The sequence below is a fragment of the Marmota flaviventris genome, chromosome 1, assembly GCF_047511675.1.
Source record: "Marmota flaviventris isolate mMarFla1 chromosome 1, mMarFla1.hap1, whole genome shotgun sequence".
Taxonomy (NCBI): domain Eukaryota; kingdom Metazoa; phylum Chordata; class Mammalia; order Rodentia; family Sciuridae; genus Marmota; species Marmota flaviventris.
This window is the reverse complement of record NC_092498.1, coordinates 97,521,193-97,537,761: the sequence shown is the minus strand read 5'-3', so window position 1 is coordinate 97,537,761 and position 16,569 is coordinate 97,521,193. Positions and strand designations below refer to the sequence as shown.

General features: G+C 39.3%; 1 protein-coding gene across 1 annotated transcript in view; it reads right to left on the bottom strand.

Annotated features, from left to right (window-relative positions):
* Pou6f2 (POU class 6 homeobox 2) overlaps positions 1–16,569 on the bottom strand; it is a 470,336-nt gene that overhangs the window by 23,681 nt on the left and 430,086 nt on the right. Inside the window, exon 7 of the mRNA XM_027939714.3 lies at positions 2,362–2,568. Coding sequence (XP_027795515.3) covers positions 2,362–2,568 — 207 coding nt within the window. The remainder of the gene's footprint in view (positions 1–2,361; positions 2,569–16,569) is intronic.

Here is a 16,569-nt window from a genome sequence, read left to right as displayed (position 1 = left end):
CTTAGGTAGGTATTTCTATAAGTCTTTAATGAATGTGCATCTCTCTTGCTAGACTATTAAACTCCCTGAGGGAAGGACTCCTTTTGCCTTGCTCACCGACATAGCTGAACTTCCTGGTTCAGTGCCTGACACATGGTAGGCAGTCCATAAATATTTTTATTAAACAGGATTTTAAATATTAATTGAACAAGCAAATGTATTTTCCTTTCATAGCCTCTGAGTGCCACCAAGAATGGACTCTTTTTGTAGTTAGATCAGACGCCAAATGGAGACAATGGCTGGGGACTCTGGGAGGATTTTTCTGTATTGTTGTAGTTGAATTCTGATATTGTGGCATTCACCCTCCCTTTCCTTTGTAATTTACTTCCTTGCCAACTGCTTTGTATTATTCAGTTTCCGAACAACACATAAAGGCATCTGCTTGGCCACGCACTTGCTGCTGGTGTCCAACATTCCCTTCTGCCATCTTTCTTTTGATAGTGTACCCTCCAATTTTATATTTGGGTCTTAGCTTTGCCCATCTCTTATTTCTTGACTTGCCCATTAAACAGACTGCTTGTTTCAAGTGTTTAAAATAGAGAAGACCCACACTTTCAAACAATATAACAGAGAAAGAGTGATTGCTCTTTTTTTTTTTTTTTTGCTGTACCTGATTCCTGCTATGCAGCATTTAATACTTATCCATGTGCTACTTTTTTGAAACCCTAGCATGCTAGATCACAGTGCTCCAGGATCCTCTCCGACTTATTGTACCATAGCTTCTCTCCTCCTTTTTCTTCTATCCCTTAAGAGCTGGTGTTCCTAAGATGATGTATGGCTCTGCCCTCCTTCCCTTGCTCCTCATGCTTTCTCTGATGTTTCATTTATTTTCAACTACAACAAATGTACTCACGACTCTTGGATCTGGCTCTTCTGTCCTGAGCTCTTGTATGATCCCAGACTTATTTTCAGCTGTCTAGTACCCACTCTCAATAATTCTTGCTTGTGTTTTACTATCATCTCCTCAAGGGCTTGTTTACAATAGAAGTTTCATCACTTTAACCTTCATAATGCTATCAGAGTTGTTTTCCTGGAAAAGAAAATAAAGCTGAGCATTCCCATCTCCCTTTTCAATGTCTGTTATAGAGTCCTAAGACTGCAGGGTAAACCTTATGTTCACAGTCATCACCAACATCACAACTAAATTAGTGCTTGCTCTGGACAGGTATTATTCTAACCCCTTCGTATATGTGAACCATTTCACCTTCATAAGTACCCTGTGAGGTAGGTGCTGGTATATCTCCATCTCACAGACAAGGAAACTGGGCCACCAAGAGGACATGTAACATGTTCAGGATCACCCAGAGGACAAAGCCCATCCAGGACTGTCCCTATGCTCCAATCACTGGAACCTTCCTCCTGCTTCTCAGCATCCTGCCCTCTTGCCCTACCTTTGTGCCTGCTACTCTCTCTGCCTGGAATGCTGTTAACCCTTCATTTGCCTGGCTAACTCTTGCCCAGTGGTTCCCAAATAATTTTCTCTGGGAGGACTTAAAACTCCGTGGTCTAAGTTGGTCACTACCATCTCTGTGGTCATAACTGACCTGTTATAGGTTATTCTCTGCTTTGCTGCACAATAAGGTATGTGTGTGTGTGTGTGTGTGTGTGTGTGTGTTTGTGTCCTCTACAAAATTATGAGTTCCTTAATAGCAGAAATCATTTTTTGAGGGTCTCTGTTTCTTAGAATTTAGCAGGGGCCTACTCCTATGTAGTAGGTTATTAAAAAAAAATAGTAGAACCAATTAGCCAGGAACTCCATGAGGCCAGGAACTGTGTTTATCTTCTTCAGCGCTGTATGCCGAGCCTCTAGCATAAATACACAGGCAGTGCTCAATTGATATTTAACGACAATATGAACTGATTCATCATGGTTTTAGTAAAATCAACCAAACACAACTTCCTACTTTTCATTCCCTCATTTGAAGGCGGTAATCCCAGCATCAACTTGGGTGCTCTTGGTGTTTAATTTTATTCATTTCCAGTTAAAGTGTAAACACTCTTGGTTTCTTTTTTACTTCATTTAAGAATGTCTGAAAATTAGATATAGATGAATAAAATACATCTCAGTGGATTTTTAGGCCACTGTCTGTTTATAATTTATATATTCCCATTTTTTATATTAGAGAGCAATTTAGTTATTTACTACATTCTAAGAATGAGAAATAAAGTTGTGTGTTACTTTTAAAGTATTGGTATGTTAGGGTTAGTGAGGTTAAATATTTAGTAATTCAAGAATTACTTTTCATTGATATCAAAACAGAGAAGGGGGGGGGTAAAGAGAGGTGTCTGGTAGGAATGACAAGTTTGGTGTGGGAACTTTACCTGCTGGCCTGGTTTTATTGGGGAGAGCGTGATGCCCTGGGTGTTGATCACAGGCAGGATCTGGTTCCCGATGACTGTGGCGATGATCTGGCCCTGGGCATTTGTCAGGAGCTGGGGGGTGATAGGCTGTACTTGAAGGCCCTGAGTGCCACTTGCTGCTTGGCTTGATGGCCCTGGATTAGGCATCAGTGGAATGGTCCCAATAATCTGTAAAAGATAAACCCACATGTGAGGAGCTTGGCTCAATTTAGGGTCTGCACATACAACCAAAGACCGCATGGTACCCTGGGCCTTGTAAGATGGTTTCCAGGAGTAGGTCAGAAGGGTATGGAGTTGTGAAAAAAAAAAGTAGCAGGGAATGAGTATTTAAAGAAGAGATAATTCCACACAGACTGCATTCACCACAGGAAGGGAAATGTATCTTATTTAAAATTAAAATCAAAGCAATGATAAATGCATAAACATGCAATTTCTTCCAGGACAGTACAGACATCGGCTTTCTCTCAGAACCAGGAAGAGGATGGTTTCCCAGCAGTCAAAGCCTTGGCCCCCTGGAGGACTACATCTCTTCCCCACAAGGGCCCCTCTTGTCCTGACCTCTGGGGCTCCCCTTCCACAGGCTGCTCCTGACATCCTTTCCTCTGCCCTTTCTCTCTCTCAATGCTGGGGTCTACTTCCTGCCAGCAGGTTGTGGGGCTTCAGGCATCCTGGTGCTCATGGTGATGGAGAGCTCAGGCTCTGGAGACAGGCCAACAAGATTGCCCTCCCGGCTATGCCACCTACCAGCCATGTCACATTTGCCAATAGACCTAAGCTTTTTGAAGGCTTGAGAAAATCAAGATCATAAATAAATGTTTGAAATTCTTAGAGATGAAGGGACTCTGAGAGGGTGAAATCAGAAAAAAACATGCATTTTAAATGATGCATTTTAAACAAGTAGGGGAGCTAAAGTTTGGCAATTTGGGCCTCTGTGAAGGTGACGGGACAGGTTTTCCTTTGCATCTGCCTGTGGCTTCAGGCAGTAAATAAAGGGGACTGACTTTGGGAAGGGCCTGCTGGATCCAATTGCTGTGGAAGGAAGGAAGGCACCACGGAAGGGAGCAGCAAATGTCCAATGTGTTCACAGAAATAAAGACCTTACCCATACATTGTTAAGAAGAGGTTTAATCTGTAAAAACCAAACTATGACGTGTTTCCAAATATGGTGGACTTTTCTAAGGGCAGTCTTGGGGGCTTGTTATGCAGATTTTTTTTTTTCCTGCACATATCATATGCAGGATGGTTAGGCAGTTCTGTTTTGTGGGTCATTGTCAAAGATTGCTTCTCAATTGTGACGCATGGTGACCTGGCCTGTGGGTCACCAAGACATAGTCATAATAATGCCTCAGAGAGTGCTTTCACATGTATGATTTCATTTCATTCTGTATTCTTCTGACAATTCTATGAAGTGGGTATTGGTTATGCCTTTACTTCATAGATAAGACATAGAGGTATAGGGAGGAAAAGGAACTCCACAAAGCCACTTAATGGAGTTTGTAGGTGACAGGTAGAACTGGAATCTGGGTGTGGCTGGCCCCCAAATAATTGCTTTGCCCTTTGCTTCTTGGGTCCCCCATCACCTGGAGATACCAGCTTTGCGACAGTGTTCACATCCTGATTGCAATTTCTCTCTAGGTGATTACCTGCTTGTGAACTGGGTTTATAAGTAATACTATTTCCTACCCCCATAGCACCTGCACAGGGCTTTGAAGGTAGTTTCTTAGTAAACAACTCCTCAGTGAATAGTTTTTAGAATCAGCTACCACTAGATCTCCAAATGCAACCCAGAACCACAGGAGAACTGCAAGACCACATTATTGGAGGATAGGTCATGTCAGAGAAAGCCCCCTCCTCACCTGGCCATTGCTTCCACTACAGAAGCCCCTGAGGGATGGTTCTAATGGAGGAGCTGTACGAATATCAAGTATCAATGGCAGTTGTCAATGGACACTGATAAAGCCCCAGTAATTACTCCAAGATTGTTCAGTCATCCCTAAGGGAGTTTCCAGGCCTGCAGTCTCCCCCAGAAAAGCTTCCATGTCCATACAGCAGCATCAGCCACAAACACGACCCCACTGCAAGCAAGGTCAGGAGTAGTCCACATTAATAGATCACAGCACATAAGTACTTTATTGATGAGTGGTCTTGCATTAAGCTTCCCAGGATTCAAAGATTAATTCCTGTGACCCCCACAGGTGATGTAAGAAAGGCCTAGGGAACCAACCTCCTGTCCCAAGCTACTTTGGATAACTCCCCTTTCCATGCATGTACAGAGAAAACTCAGCGAATGACCCACCCACTCTGGCTGTCCCCAGTGTTTTAGGCCATCTCAGACCTGCTCCATCTGATTGGCCTGAGCTGAAAGCCTGTGAATGCTGGATGCATTTATGAGGCAGGGTCGGTGGGTTCTATTTTAGGCAGGATGTCAGTGTGTTTAGGAATCTGTGGGAGTAAGTAGCCCGAGAGAATGCCTCAGAGTGAGGCAGAGCACATGACAGTTACAGAACACACTGTGATGAAAAGAGAAGCATTCTGCCCCGGGATGATTGACAGGAGTCTGTGCTGCCTCCGTGGTAACGAGATACGCTTTCTGGGTGAAAGGAGAGGCAGAAAGGCAAATGCAAACGACTCGCCAGCCTCTCCTCTAAGTACAGCCTCACTTCCCAACCCTGAGCTGCGACATCACTAAAACATGTGCCACTTATGTCCTTTCCACCTCTCCTCTCTTTTTTTCCTAGGCGTTAGCATCATGTATCAAGGATGGGACAACAGTAGTGTCAGAGCCAGAGGAATCTGTAATGGCCTGACTGAAGGAGCCCTTTAATAAAGGGAGTTTGCCTGTGAGGTGAAGGGCAGGGGCCGGAGGGTTGAGAGTCAGAAAACCTTGTTGAAGTTATGCATTTATCATTTTTCTCCCCATTTCAGGGATGTTAGGATCACCATGTCAGCATGCCAAAAACTTGGCAGTGCATTGTGGGGAGTTTTGTCACATTCTCTATTGTATCACAATATGCTGGTTTTAATTTGCTTTCTTTCATTGAAGGGTAGAGATGATCACACACTGGATTGTCTAAAAATGTCCTGATGAGTCTCTTTTGCTTAGGCTGGCTCTGATGCCTGTTAACATCTCTACATATCTGATCAGAATTCCTCTATGGACTTTGATTTCACAAAGATTGCAACAAAGAGTTGAGAGGTGCCCAGGTGGCAAAGGTCTGAGATTCCATATTCATAAAAAGTTGTCTGTTTTACTAGTAGAGGTTGTATTTTAAACTAGTCTTTTTGGCGAGAGTTAATAAATGGAATGACATCAAATTGAAAAGTTTTCTGCAATGCAAAGGAAATAATTAGGAATGTGAAGAAAGAACCCAAAGAATGGGAGAAAATCTTTGTTAGTTACTCTTGTGACAGAGGATTAATATCTAGAATATATAAAGAGATAAAAAAAACTTTACTCCAAAAAAATCAAATAACTCAATTAAATAAATGGGCAAATGAATTAAATAGACACTTCTCAAAAGAAGAAACACAAATAGCCAACAAATATATGAAAAAAAAATGTTCAACATCATTATCAATTAGGGAACTACAAATCAAAACTATACTGAGATTTCATCTTACACCAGTCAGAATGGCAGCCATCAAGAATACAAATAACAATAAATGCTAGATAGGATATAGAGAAAAAGGAATATTTTTACACTGTTGGTGGGACTCTAAATTAGTACAACCACTATGGAAATCAATATAGAAGTTTTTCAAAAGACTAGGCATGGAACTACCATATGACTCAGCTGTACCATTCCTCAGTATTTATCCCAAAGAATTAAAGTCATACTACAGTGATCCATGCATACCCATGTTCATAGCAGCACAATTCACAGTAGCCAAACTGTGTAACCAGTCTAGCTAGGTGTCCATCAACAAATGAATGAATAAAGAAAAAATTATATACACACACACACACAATGATATTTTACTCAGCCATAAAGAAAAATGAAATTATGTCATTTGCAGGAAAACGGATGGAACTAGAATTGAAATAAGTCAAACTCAGAAGGTCAAAGTTTATGTTTTCTCTCAAATGCAGAAGATAGAGAGGAAAAAGGACAAGAAAATTTAGGGGTGATCACATGAAAATCAAGGCAGATCAGTAGGGGAAAGGGGCCAAAAGATGGGAGGAGGTGGAAGGGCTGAGGAGTGATATTCGCCAAATTATGTTATATTTCATGTATGTACGAATGTGTAACAACAAATACCATCATTGTGTACAACTATAATACACCAATAAAAGATGTGGAAAAAATAAAGTTAGGATTTTTGGGATTTAGTGGATGTAATTGCATCCACACATATTTCAACTAAATCAGGAAATTAAAACAGGTTTGACAAGTGGACAGGTGATGTCTTGTTTGAGGGCAAAGGTAGAAAGAGGATACTTTTGAGACACTTGTTATCTGCAAACTAGGTTTTAGGGGAGTTTGACTACTCAGATCCCCAAAGGTCAGAATTTACTTCTAGAAGAAGTCCTGATGGAGGTCATGCTGCTGAACAAATAAGGTGACTGGCTATGACTCATGCTCAAGTCATTCAATACTCAAAACTAATTCATGCTCTCCTATAACACTGAGGATTCTGGTGGAGCATCTGGGTTCCTGTAGACCCTCCTTTCTGTAAGCATTGCATCATATGCCATGGGGGATGCCAAGGAGATGCAGTTGGTACAGGGTAGGGGTAATAAGACATTGAAAGCAAAGATTCTACCAATTCAAGGGGAGAAATGAAAAATATTAAATGAGTGGACAGGGACTATCTGATGAAAATTTCTATACCTATATAGCAGGTGCGCAGAAGAATATTGAGGATAAACAAGTAACTTCAGAGGAAGAAAGGTGGGGATGGTTTAGGAAGACTCACAGAAGATAAGGAGGTTGGATGGGATTGGGTAAAGCGGCAAGACTAACCTAGAGATGAGAGACAGGGAGGATGGTGAGCTCTCCAGTTTGGAGGCCAGAGGAGGCAACAGGCCAGCATGTGTCAAACTCCATCCAGCCAAGGGGTTATGATGCATGGGCTTTGATGCAGTTGGGAAAGAGTGCAAAAATGGAGATATTCTGGTATGAATGTGGCAGTATGGATAGAATGGATTAAAGTGGTGAGAGACTACAGACCACAAGACCAGTTGCTGGAATGCTATTGAAGTCATCCAAGTGTGAAGCAAAATGCTCCCATGAATCCTCAACATGGAGGATGCTTCATTCATTGACTTCCACTTCAATTCAAAAAGCACAGCCTACCCTATGCCGAGCTGGCAGCATTAGAAATTTTTGAGTAAAGTTATTGCCCCATCAATCCCACAGCAAATAGCTCAGGCATCGTTTGCAATGATCTTCTGTGTCATTGCCCTGACTCTCTACCAGTAATAATTCATCTCTGATGAATACTTTAACCAGACTGAGACCCATACTGATATTAGAATGATAATTTGTGACCTGAAAGAGTTCCAGCTTCTGTGACGGGAGACTTATCTGGTTGTTGCTGTTCATGTCTACCTGTCCCTTTCCTTAGATGTGTTAACAGTATAAACCACAATTTCACATGATGCAAGAAAAGCCAGGTGATTAGTGTTTCATTAGCATCCATATTTTAAAGATTCCTCTTTCCATGTGTATTTATGGGTGTCTTACACCCAATTGAAACTAAAATTTATTTAGCAGCAATTATAATAGAAAGGATCATAAAGATTATTTTGATTATAGCAAGTGCTTGCAGTTTAGGGTCATATAGCTCTTTTGGGTCCTCAGGTTCTCAAAATGCCCTGATTCACCTCTGCCTGGTTGTTAAATGCTCTGAATGCATTCACCGCTACTATGTGGGTGTCATCTGAAACAGTCTGAGAGTAGTGTCACAGAAGTGCAGGCAGTCGGACAAGTCATCTGATGGGCCATGTGTTGTTACCATCTATGATATGTTGTTAAACTCTGCTACAAGAATGTGATTGCAGATGTCAAATTGACAAGTAATTTTGTTGTCCATGTCTTTAAGAACAGGAAACCCGTCAATGTTGTAAAATCAGTGGCTTTCTCAGGGCTTTCAATGCATCAGCAGAGACAGTTCCTTTCCAAATATTTGTGTAACCTCAGCACTTTTTGGTCAAAAGGCTTTTGTTAACACTACCATTACTTTGTCCATACTTGAATAAGGAGCTTAAAGCATTTGAGAGGCAGGGAGCTGGTGGGGAGCAACCACCTAGTGGAAGCAGCCAATCACTTTCTTCTTTTTTTCTCCTCTGGCTTCAGCTGTTCTCTTTCTTCCTCCAAGGGATGATTTTATCTTCTTAAACGATACATTCATTATAGGCTCATTGTGCTCCCAGATTTAAGGTTAAACATGCTTGGAATTATTTTGGCAACCCTGATTAGGATATTGATTCTGAGGAGGGTAGGGGAATACCATTATTTCACAAACAAAATTTAATTTCCAAGATGCCATCTAATGCCTTCTTGTATTTGGCCATGTCCAAGATGAAGACTAAGAGAAGTCCAAATGTTGAGAGGGTGTCTGGTGGAGAATCTGAATCAGAGTGGTAAAGGCATGAAGATAAGCAGATGAAAGCCTCCAATTACAGAAGGACATTAAACCAAAGGGAAAAATCATTAAAAAAAGGCACTAAAAAAGTAGTTTTAATTTTGCAGGCTGTGACAATCAGTTGGCTTTGGCTTCCTAAAGCTCTGGAAGTTCCAATGTCAGGAAGAAAGAATGTCAAGATGATTAAGAATATCTGGCATGGGCATGGGAATAGAGAATGGCTATGGGCCCAAGGGTGGCATCATAAAGCCAGGACATGAGTTGAATTATCTTAAACCACTTTGCAAGCAATAGATGGCACACATTTTTAATAAGCAACTGTGAGAAAGAACATTTTCAGGTGTACATTTTAATGCTTTTATTGTGGGTGTATGTAGGTACTCTACCCCTGGGAATACCCACCTACTTGATGTTTTCCATTGTCAACTAGAATTAGAATCCCCACCAGGTGTTCTGCTGTTTGGTTCCAACTTTAAAAACACACTCACAGACAAAAGCAAAGAATTGGAGGTGTCAGGATCTTTAAAATAGCATTTTCTTTCACATTATGTAAAGAATAATTTGCATTAAAACTGATATTATAAAAACAGCAATAACAACAATAAAAACAACCCCTCCTTTTCCCTAAAAGCTTCTTAAAGCCTTTAAAGGTAATTCTTCTTAATAGAGGAAACAAATTCCCTACTGACTGTGTTTAAGCTCAGCTTTCCTATGAACTAGTGGAGATTGCTGGTGAATTACTTTATCTTTAGATTTTTAGTATTCTCATCTGTAAAACGGGAATAATGATGTTCACTGCTTGAGGTATGGTGAATACTAAATATGATAATGCATGTGAAGCCCTCAACACTGGGCTTTGCCAATCAAATAGGTGTTCAACAAATGTTCATTCATAACTTATTCTGCTTACATGAGTGTATGGGCATTTTCACAAAGTTGCAAAAGCTCTTTTGAAGGTTATATCACCATGGAAAGAGTTTATTGCTAAGAAGAGAAGACCGTAGCTTAACATGAAACATAATTAAATCTTCCCTGTCTTAAACAGAGTGCTAAGTTGGAAGTTTCCATGTTGGCACCAAGATTCAAAAGGTGTTGTATTTCAAAGGAAAGACTAGACTATATGCTGACTACATAGAGGGGGATTCTGAAAACCAACTAGACAATTCCAGAACTAAGGCCTCCACAGTGGACACGGAGAACTTTTGAAATTCTGTGCATCTTCTCCACTTCCAGGGGTGGGACATGGGGAGCTTTCTTCTTACCTTAAGGTTAATAAAAGAGGTTGGATCAATATCATACTCTCAAATTTGGTGACATGTACCTAAAGAGTGCAAAGACAAGACGCTGTGGTTTTTGAGCTTAGAGGGGAGAAGGAAGAAAAAGGAAGAGAAAGGAGAGAAAAAGAGAGAGAGAAGGAGAAGAGGAAGAAAGAATGAAAGAAAGAGAGGAAGGAGAAGAGGAGGGGAGGAAGAGGAAGAGGAGAAGGGGGAGAGAGAGAGAATGAGCCCTGCATACAATAGGCATTAGTTACACATCCATTGATAGCAAGGGTAAGAATATATGTTTCTCTAGACTCATGAATCTGAGCCATTAGATGTTCTAGAGGACCCTCTGGAGAATGGGCACTAGGACAGCACCAGAGAGGGCTTTGGGGAGCAGATCTGAAGTACAGCAAGCTCTGAAATGGAAATGGGCAGGTGGAAGGAAACACATGGCCTAAAGAAATGTGCTTTTGGAAAGCCCCTTCCAGACCTGGGAAGAACTCATGAAAGACTTGGCCTGGGCTGTCTGCTCTCCTGGGCCACAGATGGCTGAGGCCATCCCCTCTTGTCTCCCCACTTCAACCTGGTGGATCAGAAATATCATTAACAAGTGAGGGAGGAGGGGAATCATTCCAACAGGGACAGAAAGAGGGACCTGGCAGCCCTTTCCTACAGTAGCAAGCAGCAGAAAGGAAGCCTAGCTGGTGGCTGCTGCTTCCATTAGTGGCGTTTCAAATAAGATCTCGAGGTTTGATTGTTGTCAGGGAACTGGGAATCTAATTTTCAATTTAAAGTGATCATAGAAGATTGCATTCCCCAAGAATACAATGGAGCAAGGACCTGAACTTCATCTGGAGGCTCAGGAAGGACCATCACCACGGTTAAGGTTGGAAGGAACTGCCCTTCCCTGAAATATTAAGTCAGAAACACTCAGAAAGGTGATTTCACAATGCCAAAAGTTTGTCAACTAAGAATGCTGGAGATATAGAGGAGAAAAGAAAGCAAGGAGTTTGGGAAAGGAGAAAAGAGAATTTAACAAGCTACCAGAGGTAGAGAATTTCAAATTGTGAACAGAAAATGTATTTTCTCATGAACGATGAATTTGATTTATTTCTGAGAGGTAAGTGCCTGCTATCTATAATACTGATTGTTGTGAACAACCAGAGACATGAAAAATTGTGTTCTGTATGTGTACTATGAACTGAAATGCATTCTGCTGTCATGTATAACAAATTTAGAATAAATAAATAAATTTAAAAAATAAATTCTACTTAAATGTGTTAGGTGCCAAAGTTTCTCTGAGGCTTTTGAAAATCTTAAAATTATGCCAGGGAAAGCCAGTGCCTGCCAAAGGGGACAGTAGTGACAATATCTAAGGAAATGTCAGAAGGAAGAGTCAGAAGCAATTTGACCCGGCCATTTGGCAATTATGTTAGCAAGGTTATTCTCATGAGTAATCAGCAGTATTTGTAAAGTACAATAAAGGTGTACTTTTGTGGATCTTTCTTCCCTCTCTTTTCCTTAATTAAATGTAAAACTATCTGAAACTCCCAGACACACTCTTGAACACATTCTTTTATTTGTTTAGTTGTTGAGACCAAAGAAATCTACTGTGTGTGCCTGTGTTTTCCAATTACAAATGATAAGGTGGGATGAAGGAATCCTATTAGATCTTAATGATGTAAGACAGGGTGGATAATGTCAATTCCAAGGTTGCTTTACAGGAACAATTTGCTTATAGACCACAGGCTGAACCCTAGTTATGCAGCCCATTAGCAGCAAACGTCACAGAAGAAACTCTACATCTCTCAGGGAACTGACAGGCCTCCCAGGTAAGAGTCAACTCGATTGATACAATGATCATTCTTATTGGACCTGAATCTTTCTCAGGTTCTTTGGTAAAATGAAGTTAGCAGTCTCAGTGCTGTTCTGAGCAGTTGACAGTTCCCACTATGGTAATACTACAACTGAATCTGGCATACTCTGCACTCTGGAGACAAGTGTGTTTTTTTTTTCCCTTAAAATTTTTATTTTAAGATGCTCCATAGTATCTATACTCACATAGATTACTGTAATTGTGAGGTTTGCTATTTTCTCCTTTATTTGGGGTTCCCACTCAAGTGTTAGGAAACATTGATAAAACTTTAATCAAAACATTAAATTAAATTTACACAGATGATTCTACATTGAGATGCGAACTAAGTGGTCTGTTCTTGGAAGGACAGGTGGGGTAGCAGTCAGTGTCCAGGAATTACATCCTTTTCTTGATCAAAGCATAGATGCTTCCCATTAACATCAGTTTTAAAGTTATGTCTGAAAATTATACACTTACTATATTTAAAAGCACACTGGCAAATTTTGAATTATATAAGGATTCTTGGTTTCTCTATGGTGCTATTTTCCTTCTGCTTTTCTGCATACTTTTTACTCAGCTAGAAGTTGGGATAATGAACACAGGACAGGAGAGAGTCAATTATACAAAATGTTGTCTCCAGCTATTGTGAGGGTTCAGTTGGGCATTGCTATAGACTGAGTCTTTACGTGTCTCTCCAAGCTTCACGTGTTGAAAGGTATTTCAAGCATGATGGTATTTGGAAGTGAGATCTTTGGGAAGTAATTAGGCTAAAAGGGCTATGTGATAGTGTCCTTATGAAACAAACAAACAAACAAACAACCCCCCCAAACAAACAAACAAACAAAAGCAAAAACAAAAACAAAACAAAAAAAACACACTTCCACTATGTGAGAACACAGTAAGAAAGATGACTGGCTGTGAACCAAGAACTGGGCCCTCTCCAGATGCTGAATCTGCTGGCACCTCGATCTTGGACTGATCCATCTTGAGAACTGTGAGAAATAAATTTTTGTTGTTTATAAACCTCCAAGTCTATGGTATTTTGCTATAGCAGCCTGAGTGGATTAAGACAGGCATGGTGTTAGAATCAATGATTACTGGTTTCATTGATGACTGGGGAGCAATATTCCATGATACAAAGTGGTTCTCCCAAGAGACCAAATAAGCAAGACTCAGCATGGGAAGAGTTTTAGAATTTAGAATTTGGCAAGAAAACAAAAAAAAAAAATCTCAAAATTCTCCAAATTTGAAGAAGTTCAGCAAGAAATGAGAATTTGGGCAAGGGAAGTGAAATATGGAAGGACTCTTTTGGAAATGAATGGAATTTGCCATTTTGTTCCACGTATCAGAAATGTATTGCTGGTTGTTAGCACATAGATTTCCCCCTGGAAGTGTATTGCTTATGGTAGCATATTTAAAGGTTTTGAGTGTATGTTTGACTAGGTTTGTACAAATATTAATATTTTACATATTAAAAATATGTCTTATGGTTGTAGACTGCAGACATTGGCAGCATATTCATTGGCAGAACCCCTCTGCTTTATTCCGTAATGGATTCAAATCTAAGAGGTTGTTTTACTCAGGCATTCACTCATGTACAAATTGATCACTCATGTACACCTACGAATTCATTCATTCACTCAGTATATCCTTTCTGAGGGCCTGCTGTGTGCATGGTACAGGGCCATACCACATTGCACTCATGTCCACTAAAGAAGGTCAGGAAATTACCCAGCCATGTGAATTCTGCATACCTTTTCTTTTGGATTAATAGATTTTTTTTCTGTAAATCTTGTTCTCACATGGCACCAGCAACCCCCCAATGAAGACAGCCTAGTCTCCCTGTGGGCAGGATAGTCAAGATGGTAGCAATTTATATAACCTAAAACTCCTGCTGTTGACAAGAGTTCTACAGGAAACTACTGCAATTGTCAATGACTTTTGGTGGTCTTTGGAGGTCTCTCCTTTTGAAAAATGATTGTTTACGTGATCAGATGTTTCACTGGACACCTGTGTTCATTGAAATAGTTTCTTATTCTCTCTTGAAAACTGGTAGTTTGTTTTTTTAACTCCTCAAGGAAGGCCAATATTATTGAAAATTCATTTCTGTATTCCACTTAGTGAATACCTACTGTGTACTTTTCTCAGGTACTGTTCTAGATCTTGGGAATTCAAGAAATATGACTATTTTAAATCTTGCTTTTAAACCACCCTGACTATATATGAAAAGAAAGAAAGGAAGAAAGGAAGGAAGGAGGGAAGGAAGGAAGAAAGGTTGGTGTCTAAAATGCCTGCAGAGGTTAGGTAACAATCAGAACTGTTTTCCAAGGACAAAAATTGCTGGTTTCCTACAGGAGAGCAGAAATGACAGGCATGTGGTTGGGAATAGAACCTCCTCAGTGACCAGACTATAGTCATAACCTCTATATATTTTGTTCTACCTCAAGAATTCTATGGATTTCTTACTTGGTAAACAGGGATTCCATTCCACCATGCTCTCACAAAGCTTCCCCCATCTATGAATATATTTTAATTTTCCTATCTATAAAATCCTAATTAGAATAAGAAAAGGACATTTCAATTCATGGTTATTTATAACAAAAGCACATATAATATTTCATAAAAGCAAATTCCTTCAAGCCTTAGTTTTGATTTGTAGCTTCTCACATTACTTATTCTTTTTTTCTCACTTTATTTATTTGAATATTACTTATTCAGTGGGATAAAATGAAAATATTTGTAAAGATGATCTAATACTTCCATTTTCAATTCTCTTCAGTGGTTTTACATTTTCATTATATTTGTCCACTGGAAAGTTCAAGAATTTTCTATGAACCAGAAAACAAAGACAAATTCTTAAGGATGAACTGGAAACATTTTTTTTTCCATCATCATTTCCCCTTTTCTCAAATGATTACAAATTAAACTGTGAGTTCTTTTCATGTTCTCTGCAACTGCCAACATTGTAGAATTGCAAAAACAGTTATTTTTTTTTTCCTTTCAAAAGAATATCACAACTGGGGTGAAGCCATCTTTTTTGCAGAAAGACCAAGTTTGTGAGCCTTTACACGGCTTTGCCTAAGATTTTAACTTTTAATATGAGCAAAAAATACTTAGAATTTGGAAAAGTATTTCTGCTTCTGCCTGTTGGTACCAGATTAAGAGACTAAATCAGATTAAAGTTATTTATTGCTTGGGAGAACACCTTGACTCAAGGCTTGTCCTTAGAAGCTTTAGCAAACATTCCCAAATGAGGCCCTAGACCTATGAACTGTTTATTTTATATTTTTTCTCCAAATGAGAGAGAGAAAAAAAGAGCTACCGCAATGATAGCAAAAATCTAATCAGGGACCAGTGATTTCCAATATTCCAAATTCATCCTTCATTGAAATAAGTTCTTATTCAATGGGAATTGGTGAAGAAAATGTTTGGCAATTGCTCAAGAAAGTGCTATCCATATTTAGCATCTCCTAGTTCTGTGTTTATACGCAGTGAGCGCACTCAGGCTGTAAAGTTGAATTTAAATTAGGATAAACAACAAAACAAGACTCTAAGAAAAGAAAAAAAAATAGGGTGGAGAAAGAGGCCACTCCAAGTGCCATTAAAGATGCATCTGTTTATCATCACCCAGTTCTGTGAGTCCAAGATGATTCATGTGCTTTTTATGAAGAGAATATCCATTGTTGTGGCAAAATTAAACGTATTTTGATACTTGCATGCAATATTTATCTATCTGTTCAATCAGAAAAAAGTTGTCCTCATCACTCTAACATATATTACTTTTTCAATTTCCTGCAAGTAATGTTTTCTTAATGTTCTTTAGGGTGAGACCACAGATTTTCTCATTTCTCACAACAAAGACCACAGTTCATTAGAATTATGCTGATGAGTTTTTCTCATAAAATTGCATCCCCATTTTCATAGATGATCAATCTGCACCTTTATCCCCAATGATCAGGCAATTTTTGATAGATGGAAGAGGGCCAGATGTACTCTTCCAACTGAACTTCTCAGAGTTTTCTGGCTCTTACTTTAAATTTCCCTAAAAAATATACATTTGGTATTTCAAATTTGGTCCTGAGGAAATGTGATTTATCATCACTGATAAATCACTAACACAATGATTTCCTGACTGTCCTGTTCTAGGCTCAATGACTTTTAATTAATGCCAATAGAATGAATTTTGGGATTTTACATTACTTTTGAAGTATAGTTTTATCAGGAATATTTTTCTTGCCAGTCTTTCCAGATGAAATAATTCATGAAGTAGACATTTATGTTATTAAATAGTGGAGAAGTTGATGTAGTGATACAACATCAAAAAACAAGTGAGTCATTTAGTTATAGAATCATTAATTTAATCAACATCTCAGAGTTAAAAAATAATGTATTTAACTTCTTTAAAATATTTGGAGCATTTCTAGCAGTGTTTGTTGAATTAGCTTTAGTTTCTGAGAAGAACAA